The sequence below is a fragment of the Copadichromis virginalis genome, linkage group LG7 (genome assembly GCF_057382275.1).
Source record: "Copadichromis virginalis isolate Kocher_CV1m ecotype Utaka linkage group LG7, C_Virginalis_male_GT1.1, whole genome shotgun sequence".
Taxonomy (NCBI): Eukaryota; Metazoa; Chordata; class Actinopteri; order Cichliformes; family Cichlidae; genus Copadichromis; species Copadichromis virginalis.
This window is the reverse complement of record NC_140624.1, coordinates 6,315,988-6,338,852: the sequence shown is the minus strand read 5'-3', so window position 1 is coordinate 6,338,852 and position 22,865 is coordinate 6,315,988. Positions and strand designations below refer to the sequence as shown.

General features: G+C 40.9%; 1 protein-coding gene across 4 annotated transcripts in view; it reads left to right on the top strand.

The window, feature by feature from the left end:
• The window catches only part of brsk2a (BR serine/threonine kinase 2a), a 177,060-nt gene that overhangs the window by 145,876 nt on the left and 8,319 nt on the right, over nt 1–22,865 (top strand). For all 4 annotated transcript variants that reach the window (XM_085461386.1, XM_085461387.1, XM_085461385.1 and 1 more), the window contains 10 exons: nt 74–220; nt 5,122–5,153; nt 8,825–8,989; nt 10,127–10,224; nt 11,148–11,298; nt 17,602–17,662; nt 19,676–19,883; nt 20,035–20,083; nt 20,988–21,111; nt 22,245–22,425. In XM_085461386.1, coding sequence (XP_085317512.1) covers nt 74–220; nt 5,122–5,153; nt 8,825–8,989; nt 10,127–10,224; nt 11,148–11,298; nt 17,602–17,662; nt 19,676–19,883; nt 20,035–20,083; nt 20,988–21,111; nt 22,245–22,425 — 1,216 coding nt within the window. The remainder of the gene's footprint in view (nt 1–73; nt 221–5,121; nt 5,154–8,824; nt 8,990–10,126; nt 10,225–11,147; nt 11,299–17,601; nt 17,663–19,675; nt 19,884–20,034; nt 20,084–20,987; nt 21,112–22,244; nt 22,426–22,865) is intronic.

Below are 22,865 nucleotides of genomic sequence, written 5' to 3'. Positions count from 1 at the left end.
TACTTGTCACGTCTGCCAACTATCATTTCAGTCTCTTTTCTTTTCTCTTTTCTCTGCCTTTATGTTTCTTCAGGGCGCCCTACCGTTTGATGATGACAACTTAAGGAATCTTTTGGAGAAGGTGAAGCTGGGTGTGTTTCACATGCCACACTTCATCCCTCCAGATTGTCAGAACCTTCTCCGTGGCATGATTGAAGTGGATGCCTCCAAAAGATTAACGGTCAGTTCAGTAAAGAGACTCGGTGTTAACTCAGAATTGTGTGTATTTGTGCATATCTTTTATGCACATAAAAGTACTCAGTACACTTTGCAACCTTACCTCTTTATGCATAGGGAATAAAAGGGACATGAAATCTAATATGGTGCAGAGGTTTTAGGGGCATTTTAGAAGTTAAGATTGTTAGCATTGCAGCAAGCCCAGACATACAGACAGAATCATAAAGAGCAATCTTCAATAAGAAGAGGAACTTCTGCAACAGATAACATGGCTTTGCAGAGTCCTCAGCATCAACATAATGTCCTATTATCATGTCAACATCACCGAGTCTGCCTAGGACTACATTAAAAGACGGATGCAAATGAGACAGCATATTTCCACTGAACAGCTTTTGAAAGTTCTCCAAGATGGGTGCAATAACCTGCCCCACAAATGGAGTGAAGAAGGTTCTACTTTTATCTAATTCAGTATTTGTATAGTACCTAGAACTTAAACAGTACAGTCTATCAGCAAAAAATATTTCGTAGTTAATATTTACTACCAACAGTGTTTACTAATTACATTTTAGAAACTACAAATTAATTTTATACATAATTCAAGAAACTATTCCTGGAAAATATTTGGACAGATGTGGAGTAAGAGTAAGATCAACTAACTTAAACTAAAATATATAGTATCAGTTTGGTGCTGTTGTTCTTTCTTGATACAAATGTGTTTGTATCATTCCCAGTTCTGTGTAAGTTCAAGTACATTGTGTGGATTCAGGAGAGGAGTGTTGCTTGTGTACCGCACACTGATCACCTTGGCAAGGTAACCGGATTAGAGAGCAAGAACAGAGATATAAAGGACGGAGTGTCGGGTTGAGAGAGATAGACGAATGTAAATAATGAAAGAACTAAAAAACGGACATGTTTACCAGAGAGACAGTGGAGCCCTTCTTTGTTATCCTGCATTTCACATTCAGAACAGTGCACAAAGCTACATCCAGTCTGCAAGTTACTGTATTTAATCACATCCTCATTTTTACTGTATGCACACAGCTTCTCCAGGTATCTCTGTGAATCAGTGCATCAAACAAAACTATTTTCATGCACTTGCCAGCAACATTCGCCAAGGGTGGTGATGACACCACCCTTGGCGAATGTTGCTGCTCCATTTCTTTATGCATTAAATCATCTCAAACCGTGTCAGAATGAGTAAGAGTAAAGTAACAGGAATGTGAAAAACAGCGGCAGGAGTAGCAGCAGAAAAATAAAGTTTAGAAACCGACATGAAAAGAGATGTTCATATGCAGGATGCTCATTTGTATTGAAACAAGAAACAGAAAGATCAAACCTTTTTATTATGCACTATGCACACTATATTATTTATTTTTCTGGTCCCTCTGTCTGATGAGGACAGGTCACCCTGAGATTCCCTAGATATGTCCACCAGCCTCCAGCAATGTCCTAGTCAAAGGGTTACATGCAGACCATGCTGCTGGGAGAGAATATGCTACCTGTCTGCTCCTCTCTTGCATCAGGACTCCACACAGAGCTCAGGGGATGTGTTGTAACCTCGAGGAATGTCAAATATCCTCGTTAGATCGAGCATTCGTGGAGTTTATAGTGACCGCTAGTCAGACCTGAGCCAGGTACACTGAGGGGCAAAAATGACATCATAATGGAATATGACATTCACTTATGTGGGATTATTTCCATAATAATGTTTGCTGAATCAAATCAATGGGGCAATCAGACTCTAAATACGGGCTGTGTTTCAGTAGGTGTATTGTCACCTTCTGTTAATTAGGTTTGTAAGCAGACGCACACAAGTAAACACACAAAGTCAAGGCCTCCTCAGAGTTTGAGTGGGAGGGCACGTACCTGGGATTAAGGGGCTTAGGCCAATAAAAGCCTTTCTCTCCATTTCCTGTCTGTGCAGTCAGGGACCCAGAGGCAACTAAGCCAACCACCTCAGCGCAATCATCTCATCTTCAGTATTCAAATTATAAAAGACACCGTGGAAAGATCTGCCTCCTCATGGTACCTGAGTAATACAGAGAATTGACTAGATTACTATAATAAAGAGCAAAGTTCCTAGATGGAAATAAAGAAGGTGTTTTGTTTTTTGTAAGAGACACCAGAACCTTTCTAGAAGTGGACTGAAACACTTTGTTTTAATGATGACAATTGTTTTTAGGCCAATGTAATCTTTTAAAGACTTGCCAAAATTGGCAAGGGTTATCTCGGAATCTGAAATACTTACCGATCCTTCTGTTACTGCTCTCTCAGCAATTACAAAGACTGCAATGACTACAGTAAGAGTAAAGCTGAAGAAAATGGGGTTTAGCATTCATGTGGAGGAAAAGAACATCTCTTCTTCTTAAGCCTAATGTTCAGCTGCTTTTTAATATGAACAGCTACTCAGCCAATCACATGGCAGCAGAAATTGTCAAGACAACCTGCTAAAGTAAAAAAAAAAAAAAAGCATCAGAATGGGAAGAAAGGTGATTTCACACACTGTTGAAATGCTGGGATAACCACTTGTTAAAACCACAACACGTCAGATCTTGGAGCAGATTTGCAACAGCAGCTGAAGAATAGACCAGGGACTGCTCCTGTCAGCTAAGAACAGAGAAACCAAGGCTACAAATAGCATTAGCTCACCAAAATTGGAAAATTGAATATTTTTATAATATATTAGTCTCCATTTCTGATGCAATATTTGGATGAAAAACATGAAAGCATAAATAGACCCCCTACTTTGTATCAACAGTTCAGGCAGTTGGCACACTTTGGACTGTTTAGCACCAAGTGAGCATATCTAAAATGGCGCAGCCTACCTGAATATTGATGTTGACCACGTCTGTCCCTTCATGACCACGGTGCGCCCTTTTTTCAATGGCTGCCTCCAGCAGGATAATGTGCCTCGTCAGAGAGCTAATCATCATCTAAAATAATCTCAAACTGGTTACTTGAACATGGCAACGAGTTCACCGTACACAAATGGCCTCCATAGTTTACAGATCTCAATCCAAGAGATCAACTTTGGAATTTAGTGGAACAGGAAACCCACATCAAGGATGTGCAGCAACATGAACCAAAATCTCCGATGCAAGTTTCGGGCACCTTGCAGAATCTATCTCATGAATAGTTAGAACATTTCCATCGGTCACATGGGGTTCAATCGAGTACGAGCAGGACGTACATATTATATGTTTTATATATTCTACGTAATTCTTTCTTTTTACATTCATCAGGTCCCAGTCGCCCCAAATAGCAAAGAGAAATTAAAAATGCATGCCATGAAAGAGTTTGGGTCTTAGGAGGTTAATTCAATGTTTGTTCATTGTGTAAAAGCTGTTCTTAACTGTCTATTTAATTGAATAAAGTCTGTAAGTATTTAGGCAGTGACACAACCTTGGTAATTTTGTTGCTAAAAACATTCAGCTGGAATTCTTTGATTCATGGCCGTAACACGACTGCTTATCATTAAATTATGCAATTAGTTTGGAGCCTGTGAAACTAGAAGGATTAAATCTTTTGTTAAATCCCTTGAATCACAGCTGAAAGTTTTAACTTCAAGCACATCTTTCAGTTACACAGTTTCCAAATACTTATACATCTGACTTTGTGTTTCTGTATATTATGACTTGAAACAACAGAGTAAGTCTCTACTGTAAACACAGATTGTGGTCCTTCCTCCACTGAACAGCCATGTGACTGTTCTCTTTCTGCTTACAGACCTACAAACACAAGTAAGCTGAGAATCACATATGCAGCACCTTGATAAATATACACCTCGATGTGGACAGAACATTCTCAGCCAGTATTATACAGCATCTCTTCTGCCTGAAAGCAGCTGGAATCAGTAGTGACACATTTAGAAACTGATTGATGTGATTCTACGTTTCAAACCACATCACTTTCAACCCTGTGTGAGATACCAGACTCTTGCCTCCAGGCCTTCAATAAAAGTCGGACAGAGTAGGTCACCCACTAGTCTCTATCTGACTGGCAGGGTGTCCTTGTCAATATCACGACCTCTGTGGTAGAGTCACCTATAGTCAGTAACCACAGTCTTCTCGGCTCTGTGATTGCACTAACATCTCAGGAAGGCATGCATCGGTGCTGAAGCACAGAGGTAAATTCTCTAGGGAAGTGGTAACATCAAGACATTGATGGAGACACTGACACGAGAACTATGCATCTGAATAAGTGACAATAATTAGAGCTGTCGTGTGTATCTCCTGTGGTTCCACAACAACAGCTTGAGCAAATTAAAAAGTCCCAGCAGTGACATTGATCCGCTTTCCTTCTGTGGGCAGTTGAAACACTGTGGAGTCATTCTAGCAGACATCTTCCTTTGTTGCTATTTTGCCCGCTGTTCCTCTCTTTCTGCTTTTCCTTTTTTGACAAAAGACTACGCTGACAGGGTTGGTGACAAAGTGGCCACTCTAGATGTGCGATGACAAGGGTAGTATTAAAAAAAGTGAGTGTGTGAGTCAGTGAAATGGGAAGAGGATGAGAATAGGAGATTCCCTTCAGACCAGAGGGCTTGGCAGGGTCAGCTGCATGTGTGAGGGAGATAATATTCTCTGTGTTTAGCTCAGTTGTATCACCTTCCTCTTTTTGCCTTTGCTGAACCTTTCTCTCCTTTTCCTCAATATGTTTTTTTTCCATTGGCAGTCTTAACATTTGAAGGTCTCATTATTTACTTCCACACCTTAACCTGCCTGTATTGTCTCTGTTTTATTTCCTTGAAACTTCGTAAGTTCAATACTTACTGGCGTTGTAATGTGCCAACAATTTCTATACCTTCGTTTATCGTTTTATTCTCTTGTCAACAACATGATACTATTTTCCAGTGAATTGCATTTTGTGAACTGATCTTCATTTTTTCTTTTCTCATTACTTCTCCAGTTAGAACAGATCCAGAAGCACACATGGTACATGTAAGTAGTCCTCTGTTTTGTTTTGTTTTCTTTATGTTTACACTCCTGTCCTCCCTTCAGCTATTCTGCAGGGCTTGTAAACCTGAAGGGAGCTGGCACATGAAAAATGACTTTGAGTTCCAGCTCTGTACACAAGAGTACATTTAAGCAGGGCACGACTCCAGGCTGTGGGGGTAAATTGGTAGTGCGTGAAAGAGGATGTGAGGCATATGGTCAGCTGAACAGAGAGCAGGGCAGCAGGAACCAGATGATGAAGACTAGACTGAACCCAGCTAACCTCAGTGTACCCAGCGTTTGACATGTCGAAAGGGGTGTACCCACCTTTTTAGGCTAACAAATATTTTGAGATAATTTATTGTACACTTGTAAATAAACGAGTTTATTAACTGGGAAAAGAAATTAATAAATGCTAGAGATATGAATACACAAATAGAGTATGCATGAGGCTCTTCTACTAAAGGCTCCAGTTGTGTCTCTATCTTATAGCTTTCCATCCAGAGCACATTATTCAAAAAGGGGCCTAGTCGTTACTGGTTTGGCCATTATCGATCAGTAGATTTGCTATAATTTGACAACATTGGCTTTTCCTGAAACATCATTCAAACAACTGTCTCTGTTTCACTGTAGTTCCACAAACTTTTTTTGTGTGCGGTCAGTCTCTTTTGAAAATTACACTGTTTTTAAATTTACACTACTTCATTAAAGTGAAAAGTGATCAAGTGGAAGAATTTACTTAACCTCCTTGTCATCCATGATCTTAATGTGTGAAGGTGTATAAAGCCCTGTAGGTCTTGACTTAATAACAACACCATTCAATAGAAGAGAAAATCAGTTTTTAAGGGGGTGTCTTTGAGCATCCTACTTATCTGTATCCACGATTTAAAGTGTTTACATCTTCAAATATGCTCTCCATTATCATGAGATTTATTTATTTTTCTCATAACAGTGTTCTTATAATAGATTTTAATAATTTACAAGTGTTTTGTTAAGTATTAAAAACATTTACCAGTAGGTTTGAGGATTGCTTTTGGCAATGCAATACCAACGATGAATCATCAGAGGAGAGTCTGCATCTTGGAAGGGGCTGAGTTATGGTTTCTGTCCTGTACTGAAAGATCATGTAAACACAGGAAGACTGATATAAGAAACAAGAGGAGACAAGAGCTAGGCAAGAAGACTAATGTAGTATGAGTTTTGTCAGTGAGGAAGTTGCCATGCTATCTGTCTCTGCACGGCAGGCTGGCTTGTCAAGTGACTGGCTGAATGAATGAACTTATAAATGAATGAATGAGAGGTGACATTTGTCTGACAAATGTGGTCATTTTCCACAGGCAACTCATCTGTGATGTAAAAACATAATAAAATAAAATAAAATAAAATAAAAAAAACATGTCAAAATCACAAAAAGAAAAACTTTTGACACAAAATTGAATAAAGCCATCAACCCTGTATTTTTAGATGGTGATTGTTCCAACAATCTTTCAGAACACTTGCCTGGAGCTGTGATGATGAAGAACGCAGTGCCAGGCCAAACAGATAGTTTAGTTAACTTTCTGAAACTAAGTGTCCCACGAAAACAGTTAAGTCCTATATAAGAAAGGTTGTAAAACTGATTGTTTATATAAACAGTTGCAGAAACATTAGTATAATTCAACCTCGGCAAACTACAGCCATAAAAAATTGCCATGAAGTAGAAACTGTGAAAAGCTGGCAAAGTTAAAAATCATCTTATTCTCTCTGATATTAAGCATTTTTCACTTTTTTCAATTTCTAAAGAACTTATTCCTGTTTACTGAACCAAATGGTTAGTGTCCTTAAGATCTTTATTGAATCAGTCACTCTTTTAGCAATAAATGAAACAATTTTCACCTAAATAAATACAACTTGCATTCAAAGAATGAAAATTAGGCAAGACAGACAAAATGTAAAAGCCAGTGATCATGCATGTAGCTCATGTATGGTTTCATGGCTGAATGCAGACCAAGGATGGCTCTTATGTGCTTCTTATGTTCTGACAGAAAGGGGCTCATATTGTTGACATTATCCTTGATAAAAATGCACTGAAATGCAGAAAAACAGAATTGGAGACAATGCCAACTTTGATAGAATCAACAATTCCAACCTTTCCGCCACTGACCACGGCCCCAAACTCTGCCTAGTAAGCATACACAGTACCATTTCAGAAGGAATCTAAAGTCATGTCAGAGCCTGTGTGCTGGGTACAGACAGGCAAATGAGGCTAATGAGAAGGAACCTCAGAATCACACATGAAGGTAGGAGGCATTAAGATGCTGGCGAGGGTGATGGTGCACAGTGAGCAAATGGCTGGTAGAGATTTTGGACAAGATGCCCGGGACAACCTGGATGAGGTCAAGATATGGTGGAGGGGGAGGACTGCATGACATACATGGTACTTGCTGTATGCAGTATGGTGTACTCTCTTTGAACCCAAATTGGATAAGCAGTTAAAATGGAAAAAGGGTAAATGGACTATTTAAACCATGTTCCTTAGTTGTGGATGATTTGTTTTTTCTGGAGCCATATGATATGACCACGGATTTTCTTGTTTTGACGTCTGTCTAAAGTACGCTTAGTGGTGCTTTCATTTTTTCTAACTGTGGGATGTTAAAAAGAAAGAAATGTTTGATTTTTGAGCACAGATAAACCTGTTTTGAGGGGATTGTTTATTTTGCCAGAAGAGTCAGCCAGCTGGTGATAATAAAACATTGAATAGCAGGGAGAATGCAGCGAATTATGACCTCACCGGCTTTCCATATAAATCAAAACTTAAGTAACAGTTTCACCCGTGGGTCGGCATTATAAGTCCTCGTGAAGACTTGATTTATTGAAGTTGGACTGTTATATATTTAGATTTCTTTTTCATTACCCTTACCACCCGAATTTATATGCACATACTGAAACAGGAGTGTTGGTGGTTATGTGGGGTGAACAATCAATGTAGGTCTGGTTCACAAGTTCACAGCATATAGAAAAGTGGAGGTCTGTGTCATTTCAATAGCTGCCAGTGAGGTTTATGCTTCACTGGGTTCACTGAAGGAAAAATAATAGATTTAGGGAGGTAAAAAGTGGAAGTGTGTGAGTTCAAATCTGTCTCTGTAATAACTTCTAAGCATTGGCGCATTTCCAGAAGTAGTAGGTTTGTGTGTGAAAGAAACATCTAGAATATTATAGAAATCTTTGTGAAAATGGACTGTGCAGTATAACGTTTTATTTCAGCCCTAAAGAATATAAATGTGTGTGTGCATGTAAAAAAACAGCAGACAAAGGTGACATAAATTAATCTAATAATAATAATAATGAAGAAACTACATTTAGAAATCACGCCAGAGTAGAAGAGGCAGGTTGCTGAATATAACAGCATGACTAAGTCATCTGCCTGAATCCTGCTGACACAATCACCCTCTGGAACATGCAAAAGTGCCTACACCTGAGGAAAACCTGTGACTTTAAAAGTCTCTTAATATAAACTAAAGTCATACTGACACAAAAGGTCATATTAAAGTTTGTACATCTACGATTTTACACAATTGTGTTCCAAATGCAAGTTTCTATATGAAAAAACCAAATTAAATTACTGAAAATTAGTAGCAGTAGCAACCAAACCCACTGATATTGTCCTTATTTCTTTTTGAATGTCTTTGTATTAACAGAGGAGGCAAAAATGAACCAGAGCCAGAGCAGCCAGTTCCCAGGAAGGTGACCATCCGCAGCCTGCCCTCTGCAGAAGATATCGATCCCGACGTACTGGACAGCATGCACTCTTTGGGCTGCTTCAGAGACAAAAACAAATTACTGAAAGACCTGCTCTCAGATGAGTGAGTAAATGGCTGTACAGCAGACAGTAGTACGAAGGAGAAAAAAGAGAATGGGGATTGGTGGTTGTTTTGATAAAAGAAGAGAGCACTGCAATGAAAGGATAGGTGTGTTGTGTCTGTGTGCTCACTCAGCCTTGGTTTTCCCCAGCTCCTGTAAAATCCTGCTAGGCTGTCGCTTTAGATGTCAGAAGCCATAGATCACTTAATTGTTATCACACAGCGCTTACACCGTTTGCCACCAGATACATTCCCTTTAAACTGATCCTGGTTTCCACTGTGAACATGCTCATGGGTCAAATTGTTGTTGTTCTGCTTTTAATATTTGTGTCTCAGTTGCAGTTTCTAATATTTTTCTCTACTGTGTGTGTGTGCTGTCCTTGACTTTCATACAGTTGTTTGTTATCAATGTGTGTCCAGTGTGCAGATGTTGCAGTTTTTCTTTGTTTCCTTTTCCTCCTTTACCACTATTTTACATTTGCCTATCCTCTCCACTTTAATGCTAAGCAAGCATTACTCCATCACTGTGCCCTCTACCCATCCCTTCCATTTTCTTCCTTTCTCCTGGGAGGATCTCGTAATAGTGCTGGACTGGAGGAAAATCTGTGGTCTCTATCTCCCTTCCCCTGTTTCATTTTAGCTGAAGTTGCAGGTCCTTGTCTCTTTGCCTCCTACTGCTTTCCAATCTGTCTTTATTATAGAGGGCCAGTCCCTGGGAATTTTGCATAGAGAATATTGGCCTAGAGGCTAAAGATATTAGGCTTCCTGATTTACTGAGAAAGAAAAGGTTGAACTCGTAATGTTTTGAGACTTTCATAAACTTACCAGTCGACTCTGCATATAGAGATGTGCCGCGTCTTAAAAAATGCATGCATATTATTACACGACGGCTTAATGATCTGTAAAACTAAACTTTTGTTTTAATGATGAGAGATATTTATTGGTGCTTCACAAAGAATCTCAAAACATTATAGAACATTAATCATAGTGAGGGATTTTACAGTTTGATATGGTATGAGTACTTTTTTTCCCCCTACACACCCTAGGTATCTAATTATACGCATGGTTGTGTAGGAATTAATTAAGTATTTTTACTTTTCCTGACATTTCAAGAGTCTTTTTACTGCCACCTTTTTGCAGTGACAACCAAGAGAAGATGATCTACTTCTTGCTATTGGATCGAAAGGAGAGGTACCCTAGTCAGGAGGACCAGAATCTTCCCCCTCGCAATGAGATTGGTGAGCCCTGGAACAACGAGAGAATTGTTCATAAAGAGTGTAACATTAGAAAATGATATTCTTTTAAAAAAGAACAACTCAGAAAGCTAAACCACAATATGACACACAGTACGTATGAACTGTACCACCATGTAAGAATCGTGCCTGTTTTTTAATGATTTTTTAAAACTAGTCATCTGTTTACACAAACAAAACCATCCAATTTGCACAATACTAAGCACTACAAAAAGGTAACTCATGAATGCTCCCAGTTTCTGAACGATTCTGCAGTGTTTTCCTCTGTTAAGAAGAAATTGAATCGGCTCCAGTAGCGGTGGATTGGCTCTGCAGTAGAAAAAGCATTCTGCTTATTGAAAATAAATAAGCTTTTCAATGAAATGTAGTAGCAGAAATAGAAGGTGTCAATAGGGCAGAGAAGTTTATTTTTATTTTTAAAAAACTGTCACCCCCCCCCAACTGCTTTGGCTCAGATATTAACTCTTCAAAAAAAGAAAAGATATTCTATCATCCGTACACCGCAACCAAGCACAGATTTCCACCCACAGAAGTCTGAGTAGAGACGGAGATGCTCTGCTTAGACGTCTGCCAGGGTTATTTTCTGACAAGAACACTGAAACAGGAGTATTACGTGCAAATGTGTGTATGTGAGTAACTGCTCTGAGATACCGACATCTTGATGAATAGACTCCCTCTTCAGTGAATGTGATACAGTCAATACAGTGGCCATTAGTTCAAGGTCTGGGAGGAAACCATTACTTATTCACTATTAGTTAAAATGTCATTGCGATCAGCCCTAAACATCACTCAAACCCTCACATATACACAAAACTGAGCAGCACATAGATATACTCGCAGTAACATGGACACGTGTCTGGTGCTTTGCATTTATTCCAAATCACCATGTCTTTTTCTGTCACACACAGATCCTCCGAGGAAGAGAGTGGACTCTCCCATGTTGAATCGTCATGGCAAGAGGAGACCAGAGAGGAAGTCCATGGAGGTCCTCAGTGTCACGGACGGAGGCTCACCTGTCCCGGCCAGGAGGGCTATCGATATGACACAGCATGGACAAAGGTACGCGCAGAAGTGAGGAGAAAAACTCTCTCTTTTAAAAATCAATACCTTTTTAAATGAACCAGTAAAGACAGACCTTGTCCTGCGTTTGTGTGTGAGGAGGATCTAGCAGCCCTGTGGTGTTTTTACAGCTCTGACAGTGAGTCTGGATCCAGTGGCAGCAGGCTGCATTGTAGACAAACATAAACAGAGACTGACTCTCTGCTCACTTTATCTCCTGTCTCACTAGTAAATCAGTTTACAGTAAAAGCTTGGATATTCCTGATGCCAGTACAAAATGCAGCAAAGAAGAAAGGTACTCATTTGCCACTCACCCCTCACGCTTTTACCTCTCCCCTCTCTGTCTCACTTATTCAGGCAAAAGAAAGATGCAGCATGGCTTTTTCTAGTCAAATCTTTGTTTTTAAATGATGATGGCATATGTTGCTTGTTGTGGTTGCTTCACATGTCTTGTAGTTTAGTAGCAGTTTAGATAGTTATTTAATCCACAGTATGCATGGCTCCTTACACATAGGTGCAAAAACGGAGGCAGTTACGAGATATGAGACTGAAAGCATAGGCTGGGGTTTAGCCCGTTTACAGCAGCCTAAATAGCACACCCTGTATGAGGTTTGCTAATTGCATGTGTAGGTAGGCGAGCTGAGCTATCAGCTGATGTCAACTTGTATTGAGCCCAGCTGAACCGGAATTGTCTGAGCTTGACTCTGTAGTCGGCGTGAAGTAACACTAACGCTTTTCTTCTGAAGTTTAACTTAACTCTTTTAATTAAGTTTCATCTCAAACCAGGGAAAACTGCATTTGCAATTCAGAGGCTAAATATTTCTACCCCCACCCCTTCATTCTGCCGTTAGCTCAATTATCTCTTCGTTTCGTAATCTGAATGCACTGATAATCACTTCTCCTATGCTGTGTCCCACTTTCTCTAGTTGCAGAACAATTTTCCATTTCTCTATTTTAGAAATGCTCAAGTCAAGCCGGAACCACACCCCCACAAGGCACAGCGGACTGATTTAAAATCCTTCTCTTCATCTTATTTGAACAACCAATATATCGCCACACCACACATTTGTGCTCAGAGGCAGTGACATTTGTGACAGCGGGGAAGATTGAATCTGAGGGGATGATAACCTGATCTGCCTAATGATAGTCAGATTGGCAGAGTGCTGGAAAAAGCTTTCAGAGATACAGAGCATAAATGGAGAGGTGGGGAGTGCATTTATTATATAGAATAAAAAATGCAGTCCTAAAGTTAAGTTCTTCAAATGTCAGGTGCATTAATAACTTTTCTCCATAGTGCTTTGCCAACAACAAAATATCAAGAATTTGATTCGTACCATTTCACCGAGGGAACCCACTTGAGAAGTTTTGAATCCGTTTCAAGAGCTCCCACTTCTAAACATGTGTGCTTTTGTTCCTTCTGTCTGCTGGTGCCTCCAAATTCTAGTTTAAGATTCATCCTCTTTTGTTTCTTCACTTCTGCTGTGCCTCTTCATCCCTTCAGGCGGCCCATTATCTCTTCTTTATTTAAAGGTTGTCTTAGTTTAGTAGCTGCCTTTTTCTGCCCTTCACTCTGACTCATCTCATTTCAAGTCATAACTAGAATCCCAAAAAAGGTCAGTTTGCACTGACTGGATAAACCATTAATAATAGCCTGCTAACATTAATTCGATTGGTGATGACACACATCTTGAATAGTGTGAATTAGAAAGGGGCTCTAAAAGTCGATTTTATGAGGACAACGTTTGCGTCTCAAACTTGCATATCAGCAGCTCCAGTCAACAAAAACAGCTCTGCTGCATCTTTCTTCAATACAGCTTCAGATCAGTTTGTTTGCTCTTTTCCCTATACCCAAATTTCTTCCAGGGCACCGCGCCACTCTTGTATATCGCCACTGTCTCTATCTTTCCTGTGGGTTCCTTGTGTGCTGCTGACCTTCAATCCCAAACACCCCCCTCTGTTAGTATGGAATTGCTATGCTAATGAGGACATGCTGCTAGTTTTTCTCTGTCTGCCTTCCTATCGGCTGTGGTAGATTGTAGGTATGCCACAGGCCCTCTGCCTCCAAATCAAATCAAATCTTGCTCTCCTGCTATACATGTCTTTCCCCCCTACTGCAATCCATAACTATCCATCTGATCAGTAGGGGGAAAAGAAGTTAGTAACAAAGTCTGTGTGAATCTTGATTTTGGTGTGTGCGCTTGTGTGTGTTTTTCAAACTTTTCTGGCTTTTATCACGTCCTTGTGCACACTGTGTTTGATCATGTGCTTGCTTGCATGTGCGTGGATAGACGATGGTGCTGGGGAAGCGCGTACGTAGCAGAATAACGTCCAAAGATTTAAGTGACTTTGTCTGAACCTAACCTTATCTTTCCTCAACAGCAAACTTTTGTCGACAGCGCAGAAGATTCATAGAACTTCAGATCAGAGGGCCTCAGAGAGCGGACTGACTTTGAAACATGTGTTTTGACAGGATACATTTCCACCAGCGTAAATAGTGAAAGAGAGGGGGAAACAGCTTGATCTGAAATTGCATAACAAAAATGTCTGAATTCCTGTCCTTTATCAGGCATTTTGCCTCTCATTTATCACGTAGTTACATTCAGAGTATCAGCCCTCACTTTAGTTTCATACAAATGATTGTTAATTCGATTGCTCCTATGAAGTACGGATGTTGGAATAAAGGTGCGGTAGCTATGTTGTGCAGTAATGCACATGGAGACTTTCTCATGTGAATGTCCGTTTCAATCTTTCTATGCAAAAATGTCACTTAAAAAGACATTTAAAGCTTAACTCAAAGCATAAGAAATCCACTGATTTAATTTTAAATCTTAACAACACGCCAGGAGAAATGAAGGGAGGTTAATGATATGTAAATGAAATATGGAAAAGTGCTGCAGCGAGGAGGAGAGAATATCAATTGATTTTTTTTTTATTAGAGATTTGCTCTAGTTGCTTCACGCAGTTTGAATGTGGAGTAGTCAGAGCAGTCGTAAGAAGTCAGCTCGCCTGCTAATTACTGACATTAATTTATTTAAGAGACTACAATAAGCACAAATAAAACACCTTAAACTGTGATCTTTACTACAGAAACTGCAGAGGTCTTGCTATATTTAGACATTTAAGGAACTGAGCTGTAAATATTAATGCACTGAGTCTGCAGGGACTTGTTGAGGTTCAAAGAAGCAAATGATTTCAAACAGTTTGTGGATTTATATGAATACTTACTATGTGTAAAAAGAGGCCCATTGGTAAGAAGCAGCCAATATAGAGGTGCTAGAAAGGGAATATGTATCTCAGTCGTATTGTGCTTTGGCTTTGGCAGTGTTGTTCATTTTCTGTTTGGCTCTTGGCACCATCCATTTTATTTTTCTTGCATTTTGTTTTATTTCAGTCCATGCCTTCAACCCAGAATCTGTTATACTTGTTCCACCCCCCCGCAGCCACACGTTAGTTCCCCAGGCGCTTTGGATGGGTTTCTGACAACTGGCGGTCACATACTGAGGACATGGGTCCTGTTTGAAAATAGGCTTATGGGAATTAATGACTACTAGATAAGAGAACTACCATAATAGGTATCAAAATTGCATCAACAACAACCCAAAAAAGAAAAGAAAAACATCTTCTAGTTCAGTACATGTGCCGTATTATTGTCCACAAATAGCAATGGGTATTTCCAGAGACCATGTCTCTGTTAAACACTGCATGCACCAATATTCTTACACAGACACAAAAGTCTGGGTATTAAGTCTTCACATTCCACATTTATCAAGTTTGTATCTGAGCAGAAAAGAGTAACATTAGTTATGACTCTAGCTCTTGATGTACGGGTCCATTGATAGTCATGACAGTGAACATGCACTTTACTGGGAACGATGCCATCAGCTTCCTGTACTCAAGACAAAGTCAGAGATCCATAGTTGTAGTTACAACTTCTGATTGTAGACACAGCGGGAAGCTTAGTTGGTTGTTGTCAGCATTGGAAAGATGACTCTCTTCTCTCGCCTTGTCACCCAGCAGCTAAGAACAGAATGGCAGAATATAAGAGAGGCCAAACTGACCCAGTAAATCTAGAGAATTTACTGTGCTACTGGATATATTGCTGAAAAGGAACCCCTTTATCAGTGATCTTGGCCCTGGAATATTTAGCTGTAAGATTTCTTGGAATTGGTACGTTCAGCATCAGGCTGGTCAGTATTCCTCCCTTGATAAGAAGGTAACCTGTCAGGGGAGGAGTCCTTTGAGTGACTTGGCAATGATGAGGCTCATGTAGTATCAGGATAAATTTGCCATGTTCACAGCTACCAACAAGCAGCTACAGTAAAGCAAGCTAAGCTAAATGAAATTCACGTGATAACACCCACAGAATACATGTTATAGCAAAGAGGGGTAACCAATCAGTAGCCAGCTTACTGCAAATGATGTCCAAGGGCAAAGCAAAAAGCGCTAAAAATGATTTAAAAGAATAATTATAATAACAGTCAACTGGGAGGGTTCAAGATTTGTTGCAGCATGGCCTTTACATGTGCGCTACATAGCCAGAATATTCCAAAAATAAATCCAGGATACTGTATGTGCATGTAAACATAGTGAGCACACAAGCACAGAGTAGCTCGAGAGTAGAGTAGCTAGCTTGCTACAATGTTGTCTCCAGTGCAGGTTTAATAATGTGGGCTTGTGGTTTCTGTGATACATGATAAATGACTCCCTCCTTGTGTATGCTGTTCCCTATAAATAAAGCACTGAACAACAACATTTTATCCTCTCTCTGAAGCAAGGTTGAGCCTCTGACAGCCTATTACTGTACAGCATAACCATCTGCAACATTAGCTTTATAGGCCTTCTGGTCCAACACTAACAGATGCAGAGTGCTCCTAACAATATGCTCATAATGGCCGGAGGATGTTGTGTTTTGGCCATGTTTAAATGAAGTTCAGTTGGCTACATGGTCACAAGTGCTGCAGTGAGCAACTGCGGCCATGTCTCAGTGGATTGTAGGACTTAAATGGAAATGATACCAACTGTCTGGTCAGTTGTTCCATGAAACAGGAAATCCTTGCCAGCATGGTCTCGGCACGCCTACTCATGTGTAAAAGGATGTGTGCACTAAATAAATTTGTAGAAGGGGAGCGGTAAACTTATAAAAATAGCTCGCCAGTGGGTGTTTCTAAATTTCCCTCACTTTCTTGGTAGCTTTTAATGTTCCTTATTCTGCTTTGTTTACTCTCAGAAGTATGATTATGGCTGTTGCAGTTGTTATAACAGTATTATCATTTTTTAGGCTGATAGCCATAATCATTTTTAGTTTTTGCCTCCTCGAATGCCGTGTGGTCTTGTGGGAATGCTTCCAGCATTAGAAGTGAGCATATGGCCCTGTTACTCCACACACTCTTTATTTTTCCATCCATCCTCCCTTTTTACTTTTAAATGATCTCAGTCTCTTCTCAAGTTTGTTCATGAGATCTTCTTCAATCAGGTAGTTTAAAAAGCAGTAGTCACTGCTTTTTATCTCTTCCTTTATTCAAGCTGAGATAAAAGATCTATAGCTACAGACATACATTAATAAATGCACCCATGCTGACATAAAAAGAGAAAGTGGGGGGAGAGAAGGAAGAGGGGTATGATTAGATTGAATGACAAAAAAGAACAGTGTTGTGACAGTGAGCAGCTGGTGTTTCCAAGTGTTGACAGGCGTTGTTTTTGGGTGTGCGTGTGTGTCTGTGTGTGTAGATGTGTACGTGCGTGCTTGATGAAGACAGATTGTGCTGTGATTGTTCATTTCTGAACAGGACTCCGCTCATAGGGGTTATTGACAGCATCTGCGAGGGAAAAGACAAACATGACAAATGGCGCTCAACCAAATGTCTCTCTTCATTCTCCCTCTCGAGATAGTTTCATGGCCTAAAGGCTTAAGAAGTCAGAATGATTGGTTTATTATCAAACTTTAAATGTGGCTTAAAGCTAGATTGAGTCCTAGTGTGTGGGAAGTTTAAATTTGTCAAATCAATATCTGTTAAACTGACTTTTGAGTGAGATTAATTGCTAGTAGTAGTTTTTACCTCAGTGCTGTTACTGTGTTGTGATACATGTACCCTATTTGTGTGGTAGGTGTTGTGTTTGCAGGGGGCTTGATAGTAACCCGTGTGCTTAGTATGACAGCTCCATATGCTGCTCCACTTTCTAAATAACGTGTAACAAGTAACCAAGCGTTCACCCCCACCTGTGTTCATTCAAACACATAACAGGTCATGTGTTGATACCACAAATTACTGTTCTCCTGTGTGTTCTCACATGTTTGTACCACAGGTCGCGGTCTATTAGTGGAGCCTCCTCTGGTCTCTCCACCAGCCCGCTCAGCAGCCCACGGGTGAGTCGTAATCCTCAGTTCACATCCAAACACGCACACACATAAAACACACCTCTTGACCCAGTTCTTAACTAACTAGTTGTTAACCTTCTGGGATAATGGCCAACCAACTACTGCTGATCACATTTTATTGATGTCATATTATGTCAGCAATAGAAAATAAAGCAATATTCTTTTTTCTGACCATGAAAGAAGCATACACACACACACACACACACACACACACACACACACACACACACACACACACACACACACACACACACAAAGAAAACAATATTTCTCTGCACAGCAATATTTTTCCACCAATCTGTTTTACCGTTATATAAACATTTATCAGCCTTGAAGGATCTACCTTTGTGTTTTGAGAAAGTATAGGTCCATTTTGATTACCTTTTCATATCCTGTATCATATCAGGGCTTCCTGTGTGTCCATATAGCTTAGATGTTTCCGTTAATGCTAAGTAAAAACCCACTGCTGAATGCACACAGGAGGCATGACAGCACAGAAAACTTTCTCCACCCCACAAAGCCTCTTCTCTCTCCATCCTCTGCACTTATTATCCTTCTCTCTGTTTTCTATGGCCTGAGCTCTTTGGAAATCCAGCTCAGGGAATGCTTCAGAAAATCCCACTTTCCTTTGCTCAAAGCTGGGGAGCTTGTAGTAAACTTTTCCAGCTGACTAACCTGAGAAGGCTCCAGATTAGCCAGGATCCTAAGACGAGCTCCTCACCACACAGGTTCTTGCAGGCTTATCTGAAAGGGAAATTGATTTCTCAAACCCACCCAAAGCCTGGATTGTGTTCTCAGCATGAAGCTCTGTGTGGGGTTATTTTCTCAGACTTAGCTTCTGGAAGACAGGAATGTGTTGAAGGCAAATATTGAACCAGTGTGAGTGCAAATGAACCATGCAAAATCAGTACATCAATAAATAATCAGGAAATTTGACTGCAGAGTTGCCACCTTCCACTTGTTTTTGAGACAGCCCAATTGGCCTTTTGTCTCTCTCGTGTGTTTGTGTTTGCTTGCTTGTCTCTGCTGGGAATGCCTTGTATGTTTTATGCAAATAAAGTCTGTCTTTTTGTGTTTTGTTTGGATTTTTTTAAAGTGAGCACATTGTTTGCTGGTATTGTTATTCCCATTTCATTTTTGTTTTGCTTTGCTTTGACATGAGTCACTGAATGGTCTTTACCATGTTTTCTTTCTCTCTTTTTTGTTGTTGCAATTCCTCCATCTTTCCTATGTGTGTGCACTTGTTACCTGCCTCCAAATCCTTTGGCTACTTCTTCCTTTACCTGTGTGGTGGTTTGCCCTTCCCTTTCCTTTGCTTTGTGTGTTTGTGTACTTGCATGCATTCTTGTGTGTGTTTTCTGTTTGTTTATTTTGTTGTCTTTTTGTTTTACACCTCTTCTTCCTCTTGGCTGTGTTATTCTTTTAATCTAGCCTGTCAGAAAGTTTGGTGTACCACCTCAGTCCCCAGACTTGTCCCCGTCCCCTAACACCAGTCCCTGTCCATCCCCTGAGCCCGTTCCAAATCGCGCAGGCCAGCGTATCTCCACCCCCAATTCGCTCGCTCCAAACAGTGAGCCCCTGCCAGAAGCACTCAACAAGACACAGACGCTCCCTGCCAAGTCCAAAACTGTCCCAAAGCCCCTCCAAGCCACACGATCAAACCCACTTCCTGAAACCACCCTTGATCCAGAACCTGCAGCCAAATCAGAATACTCCACTCCCTGCCAGCTTCCATCACAGCCACCCTCTGCCTCTGTGCCTCCTACCCCTACTTCTCCATCTTCCCCATCCTCCCCGTTTTCCTCATCCTCCATCGCCAGTGCTACCATCTTAAACAGCCCCCAAGTACGACGAGCTCATTATGCTGCCAACCCCCAACTCTCTGTGCCCTTTAGCCCTGTGTTGCCCCTGTCACCAATCAGGCTGCACCATTTTCACCCTGTAGCACCAGCCCCTTCTCCATTTACTGACCACCCACCCAAATCTATCCCCCTCATACAGGTTACCCCTCACCCTTCCCCTCGAGGCAGCCCCCTCCCCACCCCAAAGGGCACCCCAGTGCACACTCCCAAGGACAGCCCAGCTGGGACACCTACTCCAACACCGCCCCCAAGCCCCTCTATTGGAGGCATGCCTTGGAGGACGCGCCTCAACTCCATCAAGAACAGCTTCCTGGGCTCACCACGTTTCCATCGCAGGAAACTCCAAGGTAGATTTCAGCCAATTTACATGAAAAATTGCTGACTAATGCTACAATCTTGGTTTTTCCCCAAAAGTTTTACTGTACATTGTACCGTAATATACTTTTTGACAATTTTTAGTCTTTCTCAATCGTCTGACATCTAACTCTGCTTCCACAGTTCCCACACAAGAGGAGATGTCCAGCCTCACACCAGAGTCTTCCCCAGAGTAAGCAGACGCTGTCCATTTTGAAAGCACCACTGCTATCATAACTATGCATAACCTCTCAGCCCCTTAGCCACTGGCTCAAACAGGCTCCCTCTCGATAGGATGATGTTTTGGAAAGTGTAACATCTATGAATGTTTGATTTTTGCCTGCTGAGTCGACTTGTAATGACCTCCGGTCTGGTCTGAGTTGGAAAGAGGACAGTAGCAGGAGGTAGTGAGTGGGTTATGAGGGAGGCAGGACGAGCCTGCGTGATGCTTTTGAGTTCCCATGGGCCTGATAACTCAAGGTTGGCCTAGATATGCCTGTTTGGTTGGCTGGTTGCTGTCTGGGTTGGTCATTTCCACCTGGCTAGATAGGAATTTCCCAACTGAAAGAAGTTGGAAAATTGATCAGAGAGAGACCCTGTTTTAGCTCAGCCCGAAGTATACAGTCACGTGAGCTGTAGTCAGTCTCCTACTGCAGAACAGTGCATCTCTTTCGGCTAATCTACATTTGTTTCCATATTTTACTAGGTATTTATATTGATTTAAATGTAATGCTAAATATTATAAATCTTATATCTAATATTAATGCCAGAAAACAGGAGTCCATATGGCTTACTAGTGGTTGGAAGTGCACCTGGGCTGAGGCCAATAGTAAATTCATCTACCTCTGCTCCTTCTGTTCACAGAGAGACTCAGTTATCTCACCCCACCCCCCTCAAATCCATTCATACACAATGCACTGGAACATCCTCTGTTTGCTCCTTTGAATCCCTACAGAACTGTGGGGAGGTGGTTGTTTCTCAGAATCAATAGACTGATAGGGAACTAAAACAAGGTTGCAAAAATGGTCAGCTGTATAAAGATGTATGTGTACAACATTGGGCTTATATTCTGCTAAATGTCTTTTCTTTCCTCACAGACTTGCCAAAAAATCCTGGTTTGGTAACTTCATCAACCTGGAAAAAGAGGAACAGATCTTCATTGTCATCAAAGACAAACCTCTCAGCTCAATCAAGGCAGACATCGTTCAAGCCTTTCTCTCGGTAGATACACCACGTTTTTGCTAATTTCTTCCTTTGTCCCTTCTGCTGAACCCCTGACCCTTTTCCCATCTGCTGCCACTGTATCTGTTTGTGCATGAATGCAGCCGTATCACCTGGGTATTTGCTCTCTAATGCAGGATGTTGGCTCTGCTACGAGGCAGGCATGCTCTGAGTGTTTGCTAACATGGTGCTGATTTATGTAGCAATCCAGTAAACTGCTTGTATTCACCGCTTCTATTTTCTCTTTGACTGTGGACCCACTTGAGGTCAATAGAAAATCAACACTGAGCTTTGGTCATTAGCATATAGATGTCCTGCCCTCAATACAGTGCTCTGAGCATGTGTGTTTGTATATTTAGATGTGCAGGGTGAGAAAAAGCGTAGATTGCGTGTGTGTGTGTGTGTCTGTGTGTGTGTTGTGCTTTATTATTGCGTGGTTCTACAAATACATGCAGAAATGTAAGGCAGCATTAGCTTTTTCAGTAAGCGCAGCAGAATCAGTACCAAGAAACAGTAAGCAGTGGTCGTTGATATTCAGAGTACATAATTGAACAGAACCTATCCTCACCCCAGTTAGATTTAACAAAGTCTAAGTGTACAAACTCTGCCGGTGCGGGTCAATGTCAAATCTGTTTCCTCATCCCTGGAGGAAGCATTTTCCTTTGGGTTATGCTAGCTGGTATTCCAGACAGGAGATTGGCACCTGAATCAGTGGAATTATACCTCTCAGCACTCTAGCATTAATGGAATGTCAAACCCTCTCTAGCACTATGGCAAAACGTGACAATTTCAGGGCTCACCTGTTCATTGGGCATACAAATTCATTTTAGGCGGGAGAGTGCAATGTTGTTGGATGACTCAAGATTACATTAGCTTAAGTCTCTCTGGCGTGCATGGCTACTCCCCGAGGCATTAATCTCCTTAGAGTTTCAAATGTGGCTCGTACTATGTGGAGGGTATTTTAATGAGGGTTTATTCACCTTGTCATTTGCAAGGTGTGGGAGAAAAATTTAACATCAGTGATTCCTATGCATAATCCCATTACTCGTGTCTTTGTGCTACCTATTTTTATTCCTGTTTTTTTTTCCTCTTTCTGACATTTTCTTTTCACGATTCCTTTTTTGCCCCCACAGATTCCCAGCCTGAGCCACAGTGTCATCTCTCAGACCTCTTTTCGAGCAGAGTACAAGTCAACAGCCGGCCCCACAGTCTTCCAGAAGCCGGTGAAATTTCAGGTGGATATCACCTACACAGAGAGCACAGCTGCCACTAAGGAGAATGGCATCTACTCTGTAACCTTCACCCTGCTCTCAGGTTAGGATACTTCAGCAATCATAAAAACATCTCAACATTTTCACCTGCTTCTACCCTTTTTTTTTTTTTTTTTTTTTTTTTTTTAAGAAAGGCTGTCCCTGTTCAGGAAATTACAGTCATGGCCTTTAGAATCAAAAGCAGAATGTTCACCAGCGGTATATTTGGTGGTACGGCTCTGGTATCCACACTTCTGTGAGGATACATGGAAAAGCATCCGTGACAACAGATATGACGCTGATTAAGTCGGGTACCGGATTAAAATGAGAAGATCTTGTAGAGTGGGGTTGCAGATGTGTATCAACTGTAGGCAGGCTAGAGCAACTTAAATAATCAGCCTTGTTTGAGATTTGCAAGCAAAATACATGAATGACTGTCATGTGAACAATCAGCCGATGGTGGGCTGGAACTGATACGAGCTGACCTGTCAGAATTGCAGACTA